Source organism: Ctenopharyngodon idella, chromosome 9 (genome assembly GCF_019924925.1).
Source record: "Ctenopharyngodon idella isolate HZGC_01 chromosome 9, HZGC01, whole genome shotgun sequence".
In the NCBI taxonomy this organism is placed as follows: Eukaryota; Metazoa; Chordata; class Actinopteri; order Cypriniformes; family Xenocyprididae; genus Ctenopharyngodon; species Ctenopharyngodon idella.
In genome coordinates, this window is record NC_067228.1 from 15,270,090 (window position 1) to 15,291,865 (window position 21,776).

General features: G+C 35.9%; 3 protein-coding genes and 2 non-coding genes across 6 annotated transcripts in view; 1 reads left to right on the forward strand and 4 right to left on the reverse strand.

The window, feature by feature from the left end:
- Nucleotides 1-393: 393 nt before the first annotated feature.
- nifk (nucleolar protein interacting with the FHA domain of MKI67) lies at nt 394-2,954 on the reverse strand. The gene is made up of 6 exons (XM_051905088.1): nt 2,729-2,954; nt 2,423-2,551; nt 1,701-1,809; nt 1,403-1,614; nt 1,247-1,306; nt 394-992 (listed from the first exon to the last, which is right to left on the reverse strand). The coding sequence occupies exons 1-6, from the start codon at nt 2,840-2,842 to the stop codon at nt 810-812; spliced, it is 807 nt and encodes a 268-aa protein (XP_051761048.1). The 5' UTR covers nt 2,843-2,954; the 3' UTR covers nt 394-809.
- On the reverse strand, nt 1,062-1,188 carry LOC127519435 (small nucleolar RNA ACA64). The gene has a single exon (XR_007931834.1). It is a non-coding gene; the product is annotated as a small nucleolar RNA ACA64 (small nucleolar RNA).
- Nucleotides 1,877-2,008, reverse strand: LOC127519468 (small nucleolar RNA ACA64). Its single transcript, XR_007931864.1, has one exon. It is a non-coding gene; the product is annotated as a small nucleolar RNA ACA64 (small nucleolar RNA).
- Nucleotides 2,955-3,485: 531 nt separating the features above from the next.
- si:dkey-219c10.4 (high affinity cGMP-specific 3',5'-cyclic phosphodiesterase 9A) lies at nt 3,486-11,523 on the forward strand. Of its 2 annotated transcripts, none has more exons than XM_051906557.1 (14): nt 3,486-3,671; nt 4,641-4,802; nt 4,902-4,953; nt 5,401-5,503; nt 6,065-6,207; nt 6,307-6,366; nt 6,837-7,014; nt 7,401-7,523; nt 7,602-7,694; nt 8,027-8,094; nt 8,185-8,287; nt 8,516-8,620; nt 8,785-8,931; nt 11,102-11,523. In XM_051906557.1, the coding sequence occupies exons 1-14, from the start codon at nt 3,584-3,586 to the stop codon at nt 11,276-11,278; spliced, it is 1,602 nt and encodes a 533-aa protein (XP_051762517.1). In that variant the 5' UTR covers nt 3,486-3,583; the 3' UTR covers nt 11,279-11,523. The 2 variants fall into 2 exon arrangements, with proteins under 2 accessions (XP_051762517.1, XP_051762518.1); XM_051906558.1 differs by having other exon boundaries at nt 3,508-3,671; nt 4,730-4,802.
- A 313-nt stretch (nt 11,524-11,836) lies between these two features.
- cacnb4a (calcium channel, voltage-dependent, beta 4a subunit) overlaps nt 11,837-21,776 on the reverse strand; it is a 31,323-nt gene continuing 21,383 nt past the window's right edge. The window contains exons 5-13 of the mRNA XM_051906559.1: nt 20,855-20,931; nt 20,532-20,551; nt 20,298-20,378; nt 19,683-19,741; nt 19,485-19,594; nt 17,850-18,001; nt 17,609-17,704; nt 16,332-16,517; nt 11,837-16,228 (exon numbers count right to left, since the gene is read on the reverse strand). Of these exons, the coding sequence (XP_051762519.1) occupies nt 15,965-16,228; nt 16,332-16,517; nt 17,609-17,704; nt 17,850-18,001; nt 19,485-19,594; nt 19,683-19,741; nt 20,298-20,378; nt 20,532-20,551; nt 20,855-20,931 (1,045 nt within the window). The 3' untranslated portion in view covers nt 11,837-15,964. The remainder of the gene's footprint in view (nt 16,229-16,331; nt 16,518-17,608; nt 17,705-17,849; nt 18,002-19,484; nt 19,595-19,682; nt 19,742-20,297; nt 20,379-20,531; nt 20,552-20,854; nt 20,932-21,776) is intronic.

Here is a 21,776-nt window from a genome sequence, read left to right on the forward strand (position 1 = left end):
AGATTATACTATATAAAATGATTAAAGATTAGTTCATACACATTTAAAACTCGCAATTTGTCATTGGCCATTAACAACAGAATTCACAAGTTCTCCAGACTACTTCAGATCGATTGAAATAGATTGATTAGTTACTATGGACTAGTAACACAAGCATATTAGTACATTAAGAAACATGTTAAAACGGCTTGCCATAACATTAAACCAAACAAGACAATGGAAACGATTCCTGGCTCCATCTAGTGGTTATTTCGAGAAATGTATTTTTATTGATCTGGTTTCTGTTTTCTTGAAAGAAACTTCACAGCAACAATTTACACACAAACCATTGTTTAGTCAAAATTGCTTTAAAAAGCATTTATTAAAAAAAAAAAAAAAAATTATATATATATATTTTTTTTTTTTTTTTTTGATCCACCTTTAATGGTTTAAGCATATTTTAATGTTGCAAAGCTACATGACTGAAGATAGTACTGGACAGAATACATCATGCCAAAATGTGTCAGAAATACAATGATATCCATCCTGCCATTTAATTTTCCAAGTAACACTACACATCTTATGTGTACTGCACAGTAAATATAAAATAGTAAGTATTTTAGAAACTTCTGGGAGACAACATTGTACCCATAAAAGGTCACAGGTACAACATTGCATAAAACACCTCAAATCAACAGATTGATGATAATGAGGATAATGTGTTTTGGTCCTCTTCTCCAACCATAGGGGAGGACTGAGAACTTATTACATACAAACGTCTCTGAAATTGAGTCCAGTGTCCTGTCTAAAAACAGGGATTGATTTTTTTATTAAGCTGTTTGCTCCTCCTCACATTCATCCTCTTCATCAGACTCTTCCTCGCTATGATCCACATCTTCACTGTCTTCTGGGACTGTTTTGGCTTTGATGACTATTTCGTCATCATCATCCTCCTCAACTCTGATCGACTTCCTCCTCTCCAGAACTGATGGGGTGCACACTGGAGTAACATCCTAAATGCAAATAAATGGTCTTTAAACACTAATAGTGTAAGATTACATATCTTAGTCATTTCGTACAGGAACTGTTGGCACATGGGTTTCATTGAGAGTCACAATGACTGACAATAAGCTTAAAATGTACCATTTTCTGTTGGCACAGTTATCTCACTGCAGTCAATGGTTATAACTGAGGTAATTTTCAGTCTGTGCCAAGATTATGCACACAAAATGAGTGCAGAAAGTGTAAATAAAATACTTTAGCTTACCTCACTGCATACCGAAACATCTGCTTCTGATTGAGCCTTCTTTACAGGAATCTGAGATGCCTGAAGAAAAAAGACAACATGGTCACACAAAAAAAATAGAATAAAGCATCTTAAAAGTTCTGATAAAAAATAAAAAAGCAGCAAAATTATACTTACAAATCCTGGGAAATCATAGTCAATGCCTTTTGCTGCCAGTCTTTTGCGTAGCTTAGACTCTTTGCTTACAAGCTTTGTCCCAAGTTTCTTCAGATCACCTTCCTCATGTTTTTTGTTATACCGGGTAACTGCAGGCTTCTTTGGCTTCTTGAAGACAGTACTGCAGCCAACAAAGAGCTTTTCATGGACCTTCTCGGGTGGTATCACAAGACCTAAACAGGACAAAAAAGTAATGTTTACACAACATACTATGTAAGAATATATCCATGCAAAATCTTTCAAATCACTCTCAACTCACACTTTATGAGCCGTTCTCCCATAAGGTAGTTGTTCATGGTCTCGGCAACAATCTTAGCCACCTCGTCACACTCAAACTCCACAAATCCATAGCCTTTGACCCCTCCGGTCTGTGAAAGATGACATTAAAATCTTAAAAGCAAAGCATTATTTATTAGTTTGACTATTGAGTGTTTATAGTGTTGGCACATGGGTTTCATTGCACAACAACTGAACATGGAGTTGGCAATAAGCTAAATGCACCAAGATTACTGTCGGCACAATTATCTTACCCAAGGCAACAAAAGCCAAAGGTAATTTTCAGATTGTGCCATTATTTATCAGTTTTTTTAAATAGATTAATTAAAATAGATAAATTAAATGTACAGACAAGAACACCTTGATTAAAAAAAAAAATAAAATCCATTAGGAATTCTAATGAAATTTTATGACTATTTGGAAGCAGACCCAATGGGATAAAACAAGATTCTTCTTAGAATTAAATAGGACCTTATTGGATTAACAGGACTCATCCAAGAAAATCTTTTAGGTTTCTTTATAGGATTCATACTAGAACTCTTTCGGGTTTGTTTCAAATTATTATAGAAATTCCATTATAATTGCTTTAGGATTTTTATTCAGCCACTTAAGTTAACCTCTTTATAAATTGACAGTGTTATAAATATAATGCTCTAACCAACTGGATTGTAAAGCACGTGCACTACAATTACAAGCACGTCATACCTTTTTACTCCTGGAAAGTCTTAATCGTGAGACTTTCCCAAACTGCTCAAAGTAAGATTTCAACTGAGGCTCACACAATCCACGAGGAAGATGAGCAACGTACAGTACTCCTGGAGAAAGTGACTGACCCTGAAGGGAAGGATCATAATTAATATCACATGCAATGCATAATATTAAAATAGTAAAGTCAACTTAGTACGTCAAACAAAACTGTAGCTTAAAGACTTCAGTCAACCGAGCTCTAAAGGCAACTTGAAGCTAAATGATTGTCAGGCCAAACTCAAGCCACATGGTCACGCATCATACCGTTTGAGGACGTTTCTTCACTTGCTGGACCTTCTTCTGAAACTCTGCGTCTTCCTTTGGATTCAGAGCCAGCAGGTTTTTCGCCGGCTTCCCTGAAGATGTGCCTTCTGTCATGTTTAAATAAAGACTGATGAACTAAATACGTCTTGGACCTAATGTCGTACTACCTCTCCTAAAACCACGCTGCGCTTCTTTCAGGAAACTGCTTCGTTCGTTCAGGAAACTTCACAATAAAAGTCATATTACAAATACAAAATAAAAGTCCACTATAGCTACAACGTTTTTAAAAAACATACATTACTCATTCATTCCTCCTCTCCCATTATTCTTAGAATATACAGCGATTACATATTTTGTTATTTTATAGTTTTTATAAATATTATCACCTACTTAAATTAAAAACCAACTAAATAATACTAAAACTTCATTATATAGTTGACTCTTGTTTTACTTGTTCACCCAACAGCTATTAAAGGGGTTTGAACTAGCCATTTGAACACACAATGGATGATCAACTAAAAAAAATGGCACGTTATATTTAAATGATCGTAATTTTAAGCCATTTCTATTATTTTAAATGTGAAAGAAAAAGAATTTTATTAATACTAATTATAAATAAACACACTTAGATTAATTAAACAAACATTTAGCATTTTAAATACATTTAAAAAATCAGATTTAATATTTAGAATTAATAACTTTCAGGACATACTTGTATAAATACAAGCAGGGTTGAGAATGAATGGGTTGGAAACCCATAGAGATGTTGTAAAGGGGGGGCGGGGTTTTAAATGAATATCTGATGTCACACATTTCGTTCAGTAACGGTGAGAGTTCAGCAGAGCAACACGTAACATGGCAACTAAAATCATCTATTTTACTGTGAATGGAAGACCAGAACAAGCTGAGTTTCCCATTGACTGTCCTGCACAAGATGTTAAAGGTAAGGATTGTCTCACATGATCTATTTCTTTTAGTCTGACTGGAAGTCTATAGGCTTACTTATTTAAACTATAAAATGGCAAGTTTTTGGTGTGCTGTAAGCTACTTCAAGGCACGGGGTGAATAATAATGCTCATGAGTCAAAAAAAGTATCTCTAAAGTATATTGTAGTGTATTGAAATGAGATGAATTTTGAACTGCTTAACCAATAATAATAAAAATTACATTTATTAAAATTAAATTAATGTAAATTATTCAATATATAAATTAAATCATTATATAATGCATATTATATTTATATAGATTATCAGATTTAAAAAAGCCGATTGTAAAAGTAGTCTCGCTCTTTGAATGACAGCAGCTTTAATTCATGCATCAACATCAAATAGGATTTCTAGAAAAGAAGTTTTTGTTATGACCAAATTGGCTCTCTGTCCTCATTAACCTTTATTGTGGTGAAAAACATCCTTGAGGACTGTTCTCATTCTGAAGGGCGCTGACAACAGCCAGGGTTCTTTAATCAGGTCCTCTCAACCTGGAAAGCTAATACAACATAAGAGATGTTCAGAGGATGATATTATTGTTTATTCTAACTTTTTTTTAAAATATAAAAATCCATTTCTCTAGAGACCTATCAGAGCCTTAATTCAATTTTTATATATCTTCCGTATGTTGACTCATGTGCATGGGTGAATTTGTTGTCACACATTTTGACTCAAACAAATAAACCATCATACTTCAGTTAGACAGATTGAGTCACAGGTGGTGCTGACAGTCTGTCAGTCTTCAAGTGCCAAGCAGTCCCCTAAAGGAAACATATGGCATTTTCAGTATTAAGTGACCAATATTCAAGTGCGTTAATTACATGACTTGAGGACATTTCCATTGTACTTCATTCATGAAGAGGAGACATATGATGATGAAGTACATCTGCAACATTAATGATAAATGTTTGTGTGTGTCATCGCAGATCTTTTCCGAGCTGCAGCTGAAGCGGGACCTCATGACATTTTAAAACTCTATAATACTAAAGGCAATATCATTAATATTTCCCCTCAGCTGGCCCCAAACAGTCCTCACTCCTGCTATAAGCTGGAAGTGGTTGCTGCAGACTGCAACAGTGAGCTGTTAGGTATTCTCCACCATAAATTGTATTGTAAAATGTAAACGTATGAATAAACATTTCACATTTAACCACTATATTAGGATCATGTTGAACACTCTCTTTTAGGTTCAGAGCTGGCCGTTGCTCTGGGATTTGACCTCTCTTCTATGGAGAAAAGGTAAGGTTGGGACCTTATTTAAAATGCACATTTTGGTGTATCAGTTAGCCTATAGTATTAAAAATTTCATTTTCGGTGATAATCAGTAGCGGTGCCTTAAAACAGCACGCAGTAATAAAATATACTATCTATTACTGAAATCACACCTGTCTGTGACAGCAGCAAAAGAGTCAGGAGGAGAGTGGCCAGTGTCTTAGCCATCAGAAAACTAGCCAATTAGAAATGTCATCTGCCTGTCAATCATTTTGCGCATTTGGTATGACATCAGTTTGACTGTCTTTAGAGGTGGGGTTTTTGTGAGAGGGCAGGACTTGAAGTTGACGAAAACATTTAAATGTGCCACAGACTTTGGCGCTTATTTTACTCCAAAATACAATAAAATTAAAAAGTCCAATAAAAATATTTGTAGAAAATTATTATTTCACAGCATAATTTACTTTTAAACAGGTTACAGAGCCTGGAGAAAAGAATTCTAGCTGAAGCAGCAGAGACTCCTGCCATTGTGTATGAGATGAAGAGACAGGTGGAGTCATTCAGAGAGAAACTGGAGGTATCAATCAATCAATCAATATATCTATCTATTTATCTATCTATCGATCTATAGTGTGTTTTCTTTTTTCTTTTCTTTCATTTGAAATTAAAGACTTTAATCTCTCTACCAGTAAACATATTAAATGGAGATTTCCAAGTATAAAATGTGACCCTTGACCACAAAACCAGTCATAAGTAGCATGGATATATTTGTAGCAATAGCCAATAATACATTGTATGGGTCAAAATTATCGATTTTTCTTTTATGCCAAAATCCTTAGGATGTTAAGTAAAGATCATGTTCCATGAAGATATTTTTGTAATTTCCTACCGTAAATATATAAAAAATGTATTTTTGTGAGTGGATATGCATTGCTAAGGACTTCATTTGGACAACTTTAAAGGCGATTTTCTCAATATTTTGATTTTTTTTTGCACCCTCAGATTCCAGATTTCCAAATAGTTGTATCTCGACCAAATATTGTCCTATCCTAACAAACCATACATTAATCTTTCAAAAAAATGGACCCTTATGACTGGTTTTGTGGTCCAGGGTCACAAATAATGTCTTTCTCTGTAGAGTGTTGAGCACCTGAGTTGGCTGGGATTGTTTAAGGACATGTCGGAAAGCACCCACAAGCCCTCCCCTTTCTACCATAAAAGAACCCTGCGCAAGACCCGTGAGGAGTGTGAGCATGTCAGGGAAAAGTTCCTCCAAATGAGGTGACATTCCTGCCACTTACAAGGGTGTAATAAGCAATTGCATATTTTTTTTCTTAGAAAAAAGAAATAAAAGAATTGCCCCTGATTTACTTTCTCTAGTTCTTTGGAGGTTTCTGAAGAGGTGAGACAGTATCTTAAAACACCAACCTTTGATAACTGGTAAGTGTTTCCTATATAGTGAAGTATGCAGACAGAAATGCACACTTTCATACTTTCTTTTCCATTTTGAAAAAAAGAAAAAATGAAAACATGGAGTTTCCACAGTTGCTGTAGCCACATCAAAGTCCTGCACCTGTCATACATGAATAGGAAATTGTTAGTGAAGCAAAGCACAGCACTTCTAAAATATGCATAAAGAGCATGGCAGAGGTCAGGCCTTTCATCTGCCCGAAGGGCCTCATATCAATATCAATGGTCCTGTTCGTGGTTTACAAATCAAAAGCACGTCTTGTGAGCAAAGGGCTGGAGCTCCGTGTTCATTAATGCAGTAGTCTTCCAAGTGATCTTGTTGAAACCAGGCTTTAGCTTCAGATTAACACAACAAGATATGATTCTTTCTAAGGGGTTAACAGGAAAAGAAACCTGTTCATTTTAAATTAACCTCAAATAAAAATGTTGTGCTATTGCAGGCAATGGGAGGATGCTGAGATTATGGTGCTGCTCCAGGTCATGTACACAGATCTGGACTTCATCTCCACCTTCAACATTGAGCTGGACGTGCTGCAGCAGTTTCTTTATGAAGTGTACCGACGCTACAATAACATCCCCTTCCACAACTTCAAGCACTGCTTCTGTGTCACTCAGATGGTAAGAGTGTGTGCAATCAGCTTCAGCCTCAGGATTTCTTCCAATCACTCCAATTATCCACTTCTGCTTGATTAATAAATGTCATGCCCCACACAGCCATCATTTCACTCATACCAATGCTGCCAAAAATGTTGATTGTAATTTTACTGAAATCAGTGGACAGTTTTCATTAATGGTCCCATTAAATCTCTGTCCAGTGCGTCATTGTTGTTTTTTAAAGCCATTAATATTGTGTGTTGTAATTCATACATGTGAAGGTCGGTGAAGGTTGAAGGTCAGTCAATGGTCAGTCAATCCATCCATCCATCCATCCATCCTTTTACAATTGTTTTGGGCCCACTGAGAAAAATCCTTACTACTAATATCTGGGTCCATTTGTTTGTCAGATGTATGGGCTGATATGGCTGACAGATCTCAGAAGCAAGATTGACAGTATTGACCTCCTCATCATGCTGACCTCAGCCGTCTGTCACGATCTAGATCACACTGGCTACAACAATGCCTACCAGGTGAGATGGATTTTATCACAGGTTCTGCTGCAGTAATAAACGGTAAACTGATGGAACTGATGGAAAGTCTTGTTTCAGATTAATGCCCGCACTGAGCTTGCCTTGAGATACAATGACATCTCCCCACTGGAAAATCACCACTGCGCTGTAGCCTTTGAAATCCTGGAAGAGGTAAGCTTTTGTTCAAGATATGAATCACAATCAATTAAATAAATATTTTGAATAAATGTAAATTTAAACCTTGATCATTTTTACTTACACTGGTATTAATGTTCAGCATTCGACTTTTTGTTGTTTTAAAGAAAAAACATTAATGTAACTGACAGTCATTTGTGCAATGAATTGTGACTGGTCTCTTCTTTCTTGCATATATATAACAATTTATAGCCCTTCAAACCACACAGTATGGTAGTGCTACCATACAAAGCATACTAATTCTGTAGTATGCAGTATGTATGCACATTTTCTATGTGCAAAAAATACCAACGTTAATTCTTTTTCAGACTGAAAGCAACATTTTCCGAAACTTGTCGACGGAGCACTACAAAAGAATAAGAGAGGGAATAATTAAGTATATAATTTATTCAGCTTTATCCTTAACAACCATTTTCATATCAGACCAAACACGTGGTTGAAACTGAACTACTTATCATTACTGCAGATGTATTCTCGCTACTGATATGACCAGACATACAGACATCCTCAACAAGTTCAAAGCCATTCTCCCTGTGTTCGACTTCAGCAATAAGGATCACAGAGATGTGGTAAGGACAACCCAGAAGACCCTAGCAACCACATAGCAACACCCTGACAACCACCCATTTCACTCTAGCATCATGGTGGCAAGTTACAGGAAAATAACTGACATTATGTTCAGAAAATAATTTTTTTCCTTTAAATCTAGTTTAGCGGCAATAAGTGTTCAGCTTGTAGGACTGTTGTTGACGATGATCCACTTTAGGGCATTTCCTGTCTGGCTGCTTCTTTTGCAGTTGATGATGATCATGATTAAAGTAAGTGACATCTCCAATGAGGCGAGACCCATGGATGTGGCAGAACCGTGGCTGGACTGTCTGCTGCAGGAGTTCTTTAATCAGGTACTGTAAATATTGCTAGCAGTTTTTTTTTTGCACTTTGTATAATAATCAAATGTCCCAGTGTCATGTTGGCAGCGGTACAGTACAAATTTAATTTTAAACGATAGTATTTTGTGCTTTTATGTTATCTAATGTAAAAAAAGAGTTCTGAAATCTTTGTCCAGAGTGACATGGAGAAGTTGGAAGGTCTCCCTGTCACCCCGTTCATGGATCGAGACAAAGTGACCAAACCGTCTTCTCAGACTGGATTCATCCGCTTCGTTCTCTTTCCTCTCTTCATTGAACTGGCCAATCTGTTCCCCTGTCTGGAGGTGAGGAAGATCTCAGAGGAAAATGTTTGTGACATACTGTGACATAACTTAAAGAGCTAATCAGGTAATCAACATTTTTAAGGCAAGAAAAATCATGGTCAATTTTGAGATTTCGAGCTATTTTTCTTCCATAACACGTCTCCTTTCAGACTAGTGGAACAAAAACATCAAAAAAAAAAAAAAAACTTATAGCACTTGTCTTACATTATATTATATTTATTATATAATCTCAAGGTTATTACAGAGGGGTTTGTTTATGTATCATTCACCTGATTTATTTTTTTCCAAAAAACATGGTGAAAATGTAATTTTTACTGCTGAGTCGAGACTGTTGAGACAGTATTTTCTGATTTATTGTGTGATAAAATGAGATATCCAAAATCCTCTCTTTAAAAACTTTTAACTCTAGTATGTTAACAAGATGAAATAAGAATTTTGAGTCTGGCTTTATCCAATGTTCAAATTTCTGTTCTGGAAATGTATGCAAATAAATGCAATTTTTTTTTATTTTTCACCTGTGGTATCTTGCCTTAAATCAGGGGTGTCAAACTTAGGCTGCGTCTCAATCAGCTCCCTAGCTTCTGAGATCATGAATCACTATGTCGTGTACACGAATTTGGGCACTGGTAAGGACAGTAAGGACCCTGGTTTACTACACAATGGCACACTGATGACTCTATTTCTGGTGACATCTATCACGTGTCATTATATGTAGTGAGTTAATGTTCCACGCTTCAGAACTTCCGTTAAGCAAACATAGTGAGCATCGATGCTCCCTGGTTTTCATGGTGCATTGTGGGACTTCTTAGGAAGCAAATGTTTCAGTGCACTGGCAGGATTTTGCAATTGAGAGAGCCCTTAAAATGGCAGACTCCTTGGTCAGTATCCTGACTACGGTAGTAGGGAGCTGATTGAGATGCACCCAAGAACTACAGGATTACTAGAAACTTGCAGGCAGCTGTTTTGGAGCTGGTTGGAGCTAAAATCTGCAGGAGAGCAGGAGTTTGACACATGCAATGTTGGGGGTAACGCATTACAAATAACTTGAGTTATGTAATCAGATTACTTTTTTCAAGTAACTAGTAAATTAACACATTACTTTTTCAATTTACAACAAAATATCTTTTTCAAATAAGTAATGCAAGTTACTTTGTTTTCATATTTATTGACTGACCGCTCTCCTGTCCCCATGCTGAGAGAAATAAAGTGCATGTCGGTGCGTGAGGTGTTGCGTGTGCTGTGTTAACATGATGATTATTGTAGTTCTAGACTAAACATGAACATGCATTTACTCATCTCTCTTGCACAAAACATTCAGCATTCCTTAAAATGAATAAAAACAGTGAAATGCAATCTCAAAATTTTATGCAAACCTGTAATAATTAAATATATTAAATTACACAAATAAACTTTATGTATTTAATCTTACTTTATTAACCAGTGTCTTTGCTGCTGACCTTCAATGAATTCAACCATACAAATAAAAAATTAAAAAATACTTTAGATTTAGAAGTGAGAGTGTTGAACTTCCTTCTCCTGTATCCTAGTCTTCTTTAATCTAGCACAGCTGAAAGGTTTGTTTGTGCTGCGCCCTCTACTGTACAGGCATAAATATGCATTTCCTTCAGCCTGAGGCTTATTCATTTCACTTTTGGTGTGAAAGGGCCTTTACATTTGCCAAAAAAAGAACTTTTTAGTTGTTATTAAAAAACAAACAAGCAAGGTAAGAAAAAGTAACGCAAAAGTAATGTAATGCATTACTTCTCATAAAAAGTAACTAACGCAGTTTGTTTTTTAAGGAGTAACGCAATACTGTATGCATTACTTTTAAAAGTAACCTTCCCCAACACTGGACACATGTGCCTTAAATGAATAAACTTCAGGCTTAAGTTAGAAGAACTTTAAATTTTGATTTTCTTCTACTCGTGCAATTTTATTATAGTTTTATTAGTATTAGAAAAAAATTAAGATAATATAATAATAATAATTTAATATATTTTTAAGAGGTAAAACCTCACTTACTCAGAGTCTGCTGCCATTAATTTCTGATGTGATTTTGTTTAATGTCGCTTTAAATAAATGTGAATATTTCTTCATGCAGTTCTTTGGGTTATTTAATAGGTATTCTCAGTACAAACATTTCTAACACTTTCTTGTAACCTTCTAACAGCAACACATCATTGACCCAGTGCGGAAAGCCCTGGATTATTACACAGAGATGGAGAAAGCTCTGGAGAGGGAGAAACAGAACCGGGCCCAGAGTGAGAAAGTGGTCAAGCCCAGCACCTCAAAAGAGCCAGGAACTCATTCAGAACAGGGTGGGACAACAAAACCAGTTGACCTGTAATCTAACCTCTGATTCTTAAATGTTTTCATTCTATGATGAAAGTTGAGCTTTAAGGCTTAAAGTAAGAGGACACAAGTAAAAATACTATTTTTTTTCTTTTTCTAATTTAATATAACATGTAAAACATGTAATATAAGTTGATGAAAAATTTGTAATTGAAGAATTTAACATGAATTTCAGTCACTCTTTTGCACTGACAGCATCTGGAATAAAAATGCTTAATAAAAAACACAATGTCTACTGAGGATTGTTTTTTTTTTTTTTTTTTTTTTTTGTAAATGAATGTAGTGAACATGCACAGTCAGCCCAGAAGATGGCATTACTATAAGCTACAATATCTTAGCCAAGAGTGAGGAGGCTAAAAAGGGAACTTTACCATTAAAATTATGAAAATAAGATTACTCACTACTAATTGCATTATATATTGTTATAAATATTGACTGAAGTAGGTCTGAAACATACAGTGTCAGTGTGAGATCCTGGTCACAGGTTTACTGCCACTGATTCTCAATGTCATTAAAGAGTTGAGGGTCAAAACAGAAATAAAAACATCACAAGTCTGTTTTACATTCAAATTTATTTTACAAAAGAAAACTTACTTCTCTTTACACATCTATTTCCCAAAAACCATATAGTGTTTCTTTAATCTGATAATGCAAATGGAATATTATGCATGCAGTTTTGCATTACTCGCAAATACCATCCTGCACAAGTAATGCCCACAATTCCATTTGAACTCCATTTGAAGCCATTAAGTTGCAGGTAAGAGGCAGGTAAAGCATTAGCATGCAGCACTGTACACATTTGCATAGTAAATAGCATTTATTTTGGATTAATTTCTCATCATCCTTTACCAACATGCTATTGCATGAATCAGAATTTTCACTGAGGAAAACAAAAAAATCTATTCTCAGGATGGAAAGTCAGTGAAACTCATTTACCATGGTTTTACCGGGGTAGTGGTGTGATTATAGGAAGTACATTGTTTGCTTGTTTGTTCTTTTACAAAATGAATTAAGAATGAATATGCTGAACACACATTTAAATAAATTAAATAAATCCACAGAGCTCTCAAAAAGTGGCACAGGAAGAAACTTTCTGTTTGCAAAAGTTGAAAAAACAAACAAACCCTACCTTATTAAAAAAGTTAAGGCATAAAGTTAATAACAGGGAATGTCTTGACTGAAATTAAAAAGCAATGGTGGTCCTGAGTGTTGGCTACAATACTGACACCAAAAATGATTTAAAATTTAGACCAAAGGACCTTGAGATTAATAATAAGTAATTATGAGATAAGTAATTATGGGATATACACCAAAATGTGTTTCTTTACAAAGAAAGAAAGTCACAAAAATTTTGTACATCTGGAAAAAAACCCCAATATATATTAACTATTTGTTATTTGACAATATCGTCAAATGTCTAGATTCACTCCTAAAAATGCCAGAAGTGTTATTTTAAGCATATGATTCAATAGTCAATAGTAATTATAACTATAAGTAACCTTATAACAATACTGTTAGTCAACTGGTTCCAATAAGGTCCCAATTTAACCCAATTAAAGTGTAAATCCTCACATTCTATATAACTCAGAGAGTGGTACTGAACCTGCTTTAAACAGGACAAATGAATGGTGTGTTATTTCTATAGTAGTTTATGAAATATTGCACATGGATAATGGGGGTGGCAGTGATGATCAGAGAATAAGGTCACTTTACCCAAACTACTTCTACTGGCCCCTCAACTCCAGCAAGAAACGTTTAAAAAACGTCTACTGAATGTTTTCTAATGCTACGTACAGTATATCCTGAAAATAGCCTACTGACAGACAGAATTTCTTTCGTACCAGTTCTGCACACAGCAAATCCAGTAGTTTATTACTATCAAAGCTACCTCTTTAGTTATATAGAACTTAAAAGAGTAGAACTTAAAGCAGAATGGAAACTGAATAAATCCAGTAATTTCCACACCAATCACATGTAAAACATATAGTATTAACAATCAGATATGATTAAACCTCAACTATATGAAGCCACTGAAGGATAAGGATCACCGAATCAACATTGCTTTTGTTCTCTCTCTGTGCATTACAAACGCACACACAACACAACACAACACAACACAAATAAAGTAATCAAGTCAGATCGCAGAACTGTTGTGATTTGTAATACTTAGAAACAAGTCGAGAAAATGCAAATGTCAAGATCCAGACAACATTTAAATAACTGTGCTAACATCAAATAGAAGCATTGTCTGGAGCCGTTTATCACAATGAAACATCATTTAGCGTTTTTCATCTAATAAAAAATTACAAATAACAATGAGATGGACAAATGTCAAATACAATAGAAAAAAAATAGAAAAAAAAGTCAATCACATAAACCATCAGCACAGCCAAGTAGTTTTGCACATGCAAAGGCAGAATGGCTGATTTGTTCATCTGAGCACTTCACATCACAATGTAGAAATACAGTGTGTTAACAGCTTTTTGCAAACAGGCCTGATGAAAATAATTCAAGAAAACATGTTTTACAGATAAAGCTTACACACACAAAAAAAGTAAATACAAACATGTCAGGTGTATGTTCTGTGTTATGGACTCTTATTTTGATATTCTGGTTCATTTCCTTTAGTTCTTGTTTCCCTGCACTGCTTACTTTCAGTTTCCTTGGTTATTGATTATGTCCTCGTTTGTTTTCTTGGTTACGTATTATTATCACTTGTGTATCGTTATGTTTGCGATGTATGTAAGCTCCCGTTTCAGTTCAATACTTTGTTGGTTCTTGTTTATGGATTACATTTGGTTCGCAATTTCTCCTATGTTTCTTCTGCGATCTCCTGAGTGTTACATATTCAAAATAAAGACAGTTTATTCTGCTACTCCTATGTCTCAGGTTGCGTGCTGCAAGCCAACCCATGACAAAACATTGCATTTCCTTTTACAGCTTGTACGTTGTATCTTAGTTTTTCCAAAGTCTAATTTTAATTCTAATACTCAGTACCTCCTACAGCAACCAATATACTATTGGGCACTAAATAGTTTGAGATTAGTAGTAGTCATAATAGTCAATGACTGTTTCATAAAGCTTAAAGGGTTAGTTCACCCAAAAATGAAAATAATGTCGTTTATTACTCACCCTCATGTCGTTCTGCACCCATAAGGCCTTCATTCATCTTCAGAACACAAATTAAGATATTTTTGATTAAATCCGATGGCTCAGTGAGGCCTGCATTCAAAGCAATGACATTTCCTCTCTCAAGATCCATAAAGGTACTAAAAACATATTTAAAACAGTTCATGTGAGTTCAGTGGTTCTACCTTAATATTATAAAGCGACGAGAATACTTTTTGTGTGCCAAAAAACCAAAATAAGGACTTTTCAACAACATAGTGATGGGCCGATTTCAAAACACTGCTTCGGAGCTTTACAAATCGAATCAGTGACTCGGATCTCCTATCAAACGGCTAAACTGCTGAAATCACATGACTTTGGCACTCCGAGTCGGATCCATCGGATTTAATCAAAAATATCTTAATTTGTGTTCCGAAGATGAATGAAGGTCTTACGGGTGTGGAACGGCATGAGAGTGAGTAATAAATGACATTATTTTCATTTTTGGGTGAACTAACCCTTTAATAATAGGACAGGGGAACTTTATCAAGACAGAATGGATCTCCACTCAGCTGCCACATATTTCAGTGTAAGAACGTAGAATGTAATATGAATAATATGACATGTTTTATATATATATATATATATATATATATATAAATGAAGTATTTTATGATTTCTTTAGATTTTTGGGTGAAATGTGATCTGAAAATTCATTAATTTACTATTTCTACCAAGTAATGTAGTAAGTTAAAGTGATAAATCCACCTGATATGGTTATTCTGTCATAATTTCTTTGCAATAGCATCTCACATGTAGGCCTGGGGAAAGCGCTGAGCGAACTATAGGCATTATGGTGTGTATAAAAAGGATACATTTTGTATTCTGTATTCAATATTTTGTATTCTGCTTGAAAAGTGTCTGTTGACACTGTCTGTGGATAGCATCATTATGAAAATAGACCACGGGAAAAGAAACTCTTGGATTTTGGCACCTATGAAGTTTTGTGCTCCATACCTGAGGCTGTCTGGGCAAAAGAGGATACCTCCAAAAATATACTAAGACAGGAACAAACAGACCAGTGAATGCATGACTCCTCCATTGGCTACTGAAATCGTGCAAAAAGGCTCTGTGCTGATTGGCTGTTGGCACTGCTGAGCATTTCTGCATGCCGGCACTAGTTCAGGGTGAAAATTAGCATGCCACCACAAAGAGTCCTGCAAATATAGACAGTGCAGGGCTTTGGTTAGCAATTATATGCAGAGCTTAGGCCTCAACTAAGAGAAATTGGATGGACCAGATGGTGCTATAGTTCTTACTCCTTCAGGAAAGCATCTTATCTTAACCATTGCAGATAAAATCAGCACCCCCAACTGCCTGACGAAAGATGCTCATGGGCTGCAATCAACTGCCTTACATAGATGGACTGGATGCTTGGATTTTGGCTTTAGTTAAGATGGCCCATAGATGGGAATCTGTGCCGGAGTGAACGCAATGCACTGCATTTTCAGAATGGGCTTAGACAAATTACATGAGAGTTCTCTCATAGCTCTGGATGTAGTGGTTTTAATGTTCAGAGTCTGTGTCGCGAGTCGTTACTGTAGCCCCCAGGGGAGCCACGGTTGCGGTGAGGTTTGTACGCGTCTTGATAGGGATCATGGTAGTCCTCCTCTACAAGAGGGTAGTGGTCTCGACTTTGCTGGGAACTGGAGGACAGGCGGTTATGACTCTTCTTTTGCCGCTCATTGTTGTGGTAGTTCTCATCAGAAGTCATCAAGCTGCGTCGCTCCATTGGAGAGTTGTCGCTGATGTGATTGCTGTTTTTATTTCTTTGGCTCTGTTGAAAGTTCACCGATATCAGCCGTTCCTACACATTCTAATTAGCATATATTGAAATATTCAAAACTAATTTTCTGGCTAAGTCTCAAGCCTTCACTCACCTGTAGTCCAGATATGGCTGTGGGATATGGTGACAGCACAGTGGAGCCCAGGTTGCGTCCCAGCAGAGGGTTTAGAGGAGTGCTGAGGGAAGTGTGAGTTGCACGCCAATAGGCCTCTAGATATTCAGCCAGATGTTCACATGCATCCTCGAGTTGGTTCTCATCCAAAATTACGTCAAACATTTCCTGGAATGGGGCAGGAACAGCAGTATAGTCAATGTTTTGTATGTCACACCCTTAATTTTAATTTTCAATGTCTTCCATCCAACCACCTCCCTCCCTTTTGGCACATAACGCCCACTTTAGGGCAAGTTTTAGGGCTGGACGATATAACGAAATATATAACAATGATATAAGTGATCACTCTGATTAAGACCTACCTATATTATATTTATATAAAGCATTCACAAGCAGATTTGCTTTGTGTATTTCTCCGGCATCGAAATCAGGCACATATAAATGTCAGGTAACTTGACATTATCCATGGATTAGGTTTCTTTGACATGTCATAAGGAGCACTTTCAAGCCCAACCTTTAGTGTAATTGTTTGTTTTACTCGCGTTTTCGCAGTTTCCCCTATTAAATCAAGTCATGCAGCAGGTTCTTTTGCCACTCAGTCCAGCTGAGGGAGCGCGTTCTGGCGGGAAAGTGACGTCTATGCATACCCTCTATTAAAGAAAATATAAATCTCCCAATGAATGAATGTTTTATACACATTCAAAAGTTTGTGGTCAGAAAGATTAAAATAATAATAATAATAATTAATTAATACTTTTATTTAGCAAGGATGCATTAAATTGATCAAAAGTGACAGCAAAGACATTTATAATGTTACAAAAGATTTCTGTTTCAAATAAAAGCTGTTTTTTCTTCCTGAAAAAATGTATCATGGTTTCTGCAAAAATATTATCAGCAGCACAACTTTTTTGTTGAAATGTTTCTTGAGCACCATATCAGCATATTAGAATGATTTCTGAAGGATCATTTGACACTGAAGACTGTAATGATTTTGAAAATTCAGTGTAGCATTACAGGAATAAATTATATTTTAAAATATATTAAAATAGAAAACATTTATTTTAAATTGCAACAATATTTTACAATATTACTATTTTTACTGTATTTTGATCAAATAAAGGCAGTCAGGAAGATTAAAAATATTCCTGAACCCAAACTTTTGAGCAGTAGTGCATGTCAGATTATGAAAGTAAAATGGGTTATGAACAGTCTTTAAAAGAGAAGAATTGGACTATGTTCAGATTATTCTGGATACTCACTGGAGGACACTGAGCTAATTTGTCTGCTGCCACCAGCTGTACATTTAAATGCTTGCTCTGAGACTTTCCACGTGATTTGATCAGCCGTTGCAATACCTGCAAGCACACACAATATTAATATTGAAGACAGAGAAAATAACATCATTCAACTAATAGATTCTGTTAATACTTCTTTAAAGTCTTGGTTAAAGAAATGCAAAGGGGATGGTAAAACCCATTATTTTATTAATGACTTTGTTACCTTGGGAGAAGACACTTTGACATGGACAATAATAGGAGCCAAAGAAGTCTTGATGAGCTGGGCTGGATGGTTGATCGTATCGGCATCCAGCACAACCAGCTGAAGGGATCTGGCCAATTCAAAGATTCGCTCAATCTCACTCTGAACCTCCGCTGTCAGAAAGAGGAAGCATTCACAAAAACCAAGTGTCAGCAAGACATCAACCCAGCTATCAGGGAATGTTCTCAGGAATTCTGACAAGGTTTTTTTCTGTAGCGTTACAGTTGGAAGGTTGTCTAATGTTTTTTAAATGTTTCAGAATGCTCAGAGGACATTCAAAAGTAAAGTAACCATTATATTTGCAAAATGATAAAAATGGAATGTTTCCTTAAAGCTGCTCCGTAAGTTTTGCCTCTTTGTCGTTATCTCTGTTTGAAACCTGCAATTGCAGTTATATGCGGAATTATTTTCGTTACGTGGGTTGTGCATCGGCATGGCTCCTCAGTGCGGATGAATCTAATGTTTGGTGTCAGTCACCACGCCGGTGTGGATACTGTACTTTGGAATCACAGATTGTAGTCTTGGAAGAATGACCAAAGTAAGAATTTTCACCGGAAAAATATCATCTGAACAACTAAGTAACATGTCTGCCACTTTTGTTCTGACCAACTGAGAAAAAAAGCATTAGGCCTACAATAAATTGTGCTGCCAATGGTGATTAAATCTAACAATTGCTTAACTCGGATCATGCCAAACCGTGCAAATTATTATTACTGTTACACTTTGTTCTCAAATTGTTCATGTTAACAACATCAGCACTGCATGACTATGTGTATTTAGTGTGTATCAGCGTTACCTGTAGATTTCAATTTCTGTATCCACTCCACAGTCTGATGTCTTTTGCTTTAGACTATGGGTGAATCTCCAGTTGTCACTGATGATTGTCATTTGGACCTTTCTGGATTACAATCCACCACCAAAATGATAAGTTTAATTATTTCAGCTGCTGTGAGAAAAGGCTATATATGATCAGCTACAAGCAGCATCCTTACATGATATAGCCTACTAGCTGGGACTCCTTCCTTTCTGTTTACAGACGTGTTGTAATGACGCAAAGACGAATGGCTGCATGCTCGAATTTCCCACGGAAACCCACCAGTACCGCTCTTATTATAAAACATTATTACAAGCTTACCGTTGTGAATCGGGCTAAGGTAAGGAGATAGTTTTGAACACTGGCTGGTTATGTACTTGCTCAAAAATTGATTTCAGATCATTTTTAACCAAAAAAAGTTATGGACTGCAGCTTTAACATTCATATAACCAAAAAACATTATTAAAACATTTAAAAAACTGGACGTTTTGAACATCCAGAGAACTTTCAGAAATAACGTTTTCACAACTTAATGGGAACGTTAGCAAAAGGTTCTTAGAACATATATTTGTTAGCTGGGAACATGCTGACTTAGGTGTAGTAAACATGTTTAACATCAAAGGGATACTCCACCCAAAAATAAAATTAAACTAAAAAAGGTTTGAAACAACATGAGGGTGAGTAAATGATGACACAATTTTCATTTCTGGTGGACAATCCACTTTCAGTTAGAAACATTCAGTTAGAAATGCTCAATGGCAATTAAAAAGGAGCTGACATACCCAGGTTGGATCTGGTGTTGGATCTCTCAATGATGGCTCTCTTGCTAGGGTTATTCAGCACAGATCTCTTGGCTAAAGAGATATCTGCAGTTACTCTTGTGATTGATATCCTGCAATTAGGAAATAAATATGGTGAAATCTATCACACTGACAAGAAAGGTATTCAAAATCCACAGCACATTAAAAGTTGTCCCTCACCTGCCTTCAAACCTGTGTTTCAGAAAGTCAAAGAGTGCTTTCTGCATCATATCTGTCACCTGTGTTCAAAACCATGAGGACAGGTGAGTAAACACAATGAACAAAAAGGAGATTTTTGTTTAAAAGATTTAATAACAAATGATGGGAAACATCTACTGTACTTCAACAGCATCTAGCCAGGAGACAACAAAAATGCACAGTCTGTCTTAAATAATGTTTGAGATGAGGCAGATGACATATATGCTTGCATAAACAAATTAAATGAGCAAACAGCTGTTTAGCATTCACAGATCAATCATGATATACGCTTCAAGCCTCTCAATCCTTGAGATCTAGTCTCTAATATTCAGATGGTGAATGCTAACACACTTGTCACGCTGATTTCTGGGATGGTGGTTGTTTTTTTTTCTGTTTCTAATTTCAAACCATGCTCCATTTTTGAGACTGGCATGTTGTATCCAGAAGGTTGTTGCCTTGGCAACTCTGCTTGGAGATGATGACTGCTATTCAGTGACAAACCGACATCCCCTCTCGCTTGCTGCTTAAGAAGTGATGCCCTGGTTACCATATCTAAATATACATACACACATACCATGGGGATTGGAGGAGACCTACCTCATATCCCTTAAGTGATGGACCAACTAAGACCACCGGCCTCATGGAAGGGACCACATCGTATGGAGGAATGTGCTCAGCCTGCAATATAACAGTGATTTAGAAGTGAAATAATATTCTGTTTATTTGCACTACAATAATCCCATACTGATTACTCAAAACAGCAGTCTGTTACAACAGATGGGCTATTTTAAAGTATTTATAAAATTGACAAACGAAATACAGTTAACTCACCACTTTCTGTTTCTGTTTACCTAGGATGGTGGAAAAGAGGAATTTACAAAAAAGCGTTTTTTAAAACAAGCCACAAAAACAAATACTGTACATCAAAATCAGATGCATCTTTCTTCTATTTAAAATTCTAAATAACAAAAAAACATTCAACATTTTTCAATGCCCAGCATTTCTCCTGCATGATTTTTAATATTATGCTGAATGTTCCATAATCACTGCTATTGGAAAATATCCATTCATTCCCTAATTTTTCTATAAATTATTATAAAATCAGCCTGTAAATGTGAAGTGGTCTAGACCCTTCAGTAAAGACTGAAACTGACCTGCAGAAGCAGGGTTGGGCTTGAAGGTGCCTGACACCATTTCACCCAAACTGGAGGAGGAATTCCCACTGGACTTCCTGTGGGGGCGGATTAAAGAAAAGAGCATGGTGTTAATTAAGGACTATGTTCAGAAAGGAATACTAACATACATTATGTGATGCAGACAATGCTGTTTTCAGTGTTTTCTTACTGTTCTTATGTATATGTTCCAGCAATACAGGTTCAGGACCGCATTTCTAGGTCCCTATTTTTTTGTATGTTTTAGCAGTTTGTACAATTTTATAGCACTTACTATTCAATTCAATTCATTATCAATTCTGTATTTATATTATTATTTTTCAGGAATGATTTAGTTGTTTAATTGTATACATTTAATTGATATATTGTCCTAACCATTAATATATGAGCCCCTATATTCTGGTTTTAAATTCAGATTTCTTGGAAAGAAAGACTATTTTCTGTGTCTGTGTGAGACTTCAATTCATTAGCCGCAGCGCAGCGTGGTGCTTCACGTCTGATGTGCAATCCGATTAAAGGGTTAGTTCACCCAAAAATGAAAATAATGTCATTTATTACTCACCTTCATGTCATTCCATCAGTGATTCGGATCTCCTATCAAACGGCTAAACTGCTGAAATCACAAGACTTTGGCGCTCTGAATCACTGATTTGTTTCGTAAAGCTCCGAAGCAGTGTTTTGAAATCGGCCCATCACTATATTGTTGAAAAGTCGTTATTTTGCTTTTTGGTGCACAAAAAGTATTCTCGTCGCTTTATAATATTAAGGTAGAACCACTGAACTCACATGAACTGATTTGAATATGTCTTTAGTACCTTTATGGATCTTGAGATTTTCAATGGCATTGCTGTCTATAGAGGCCTCACTGAGCCATCGGATTTAATCAAAAATATCTTAAGTTGTG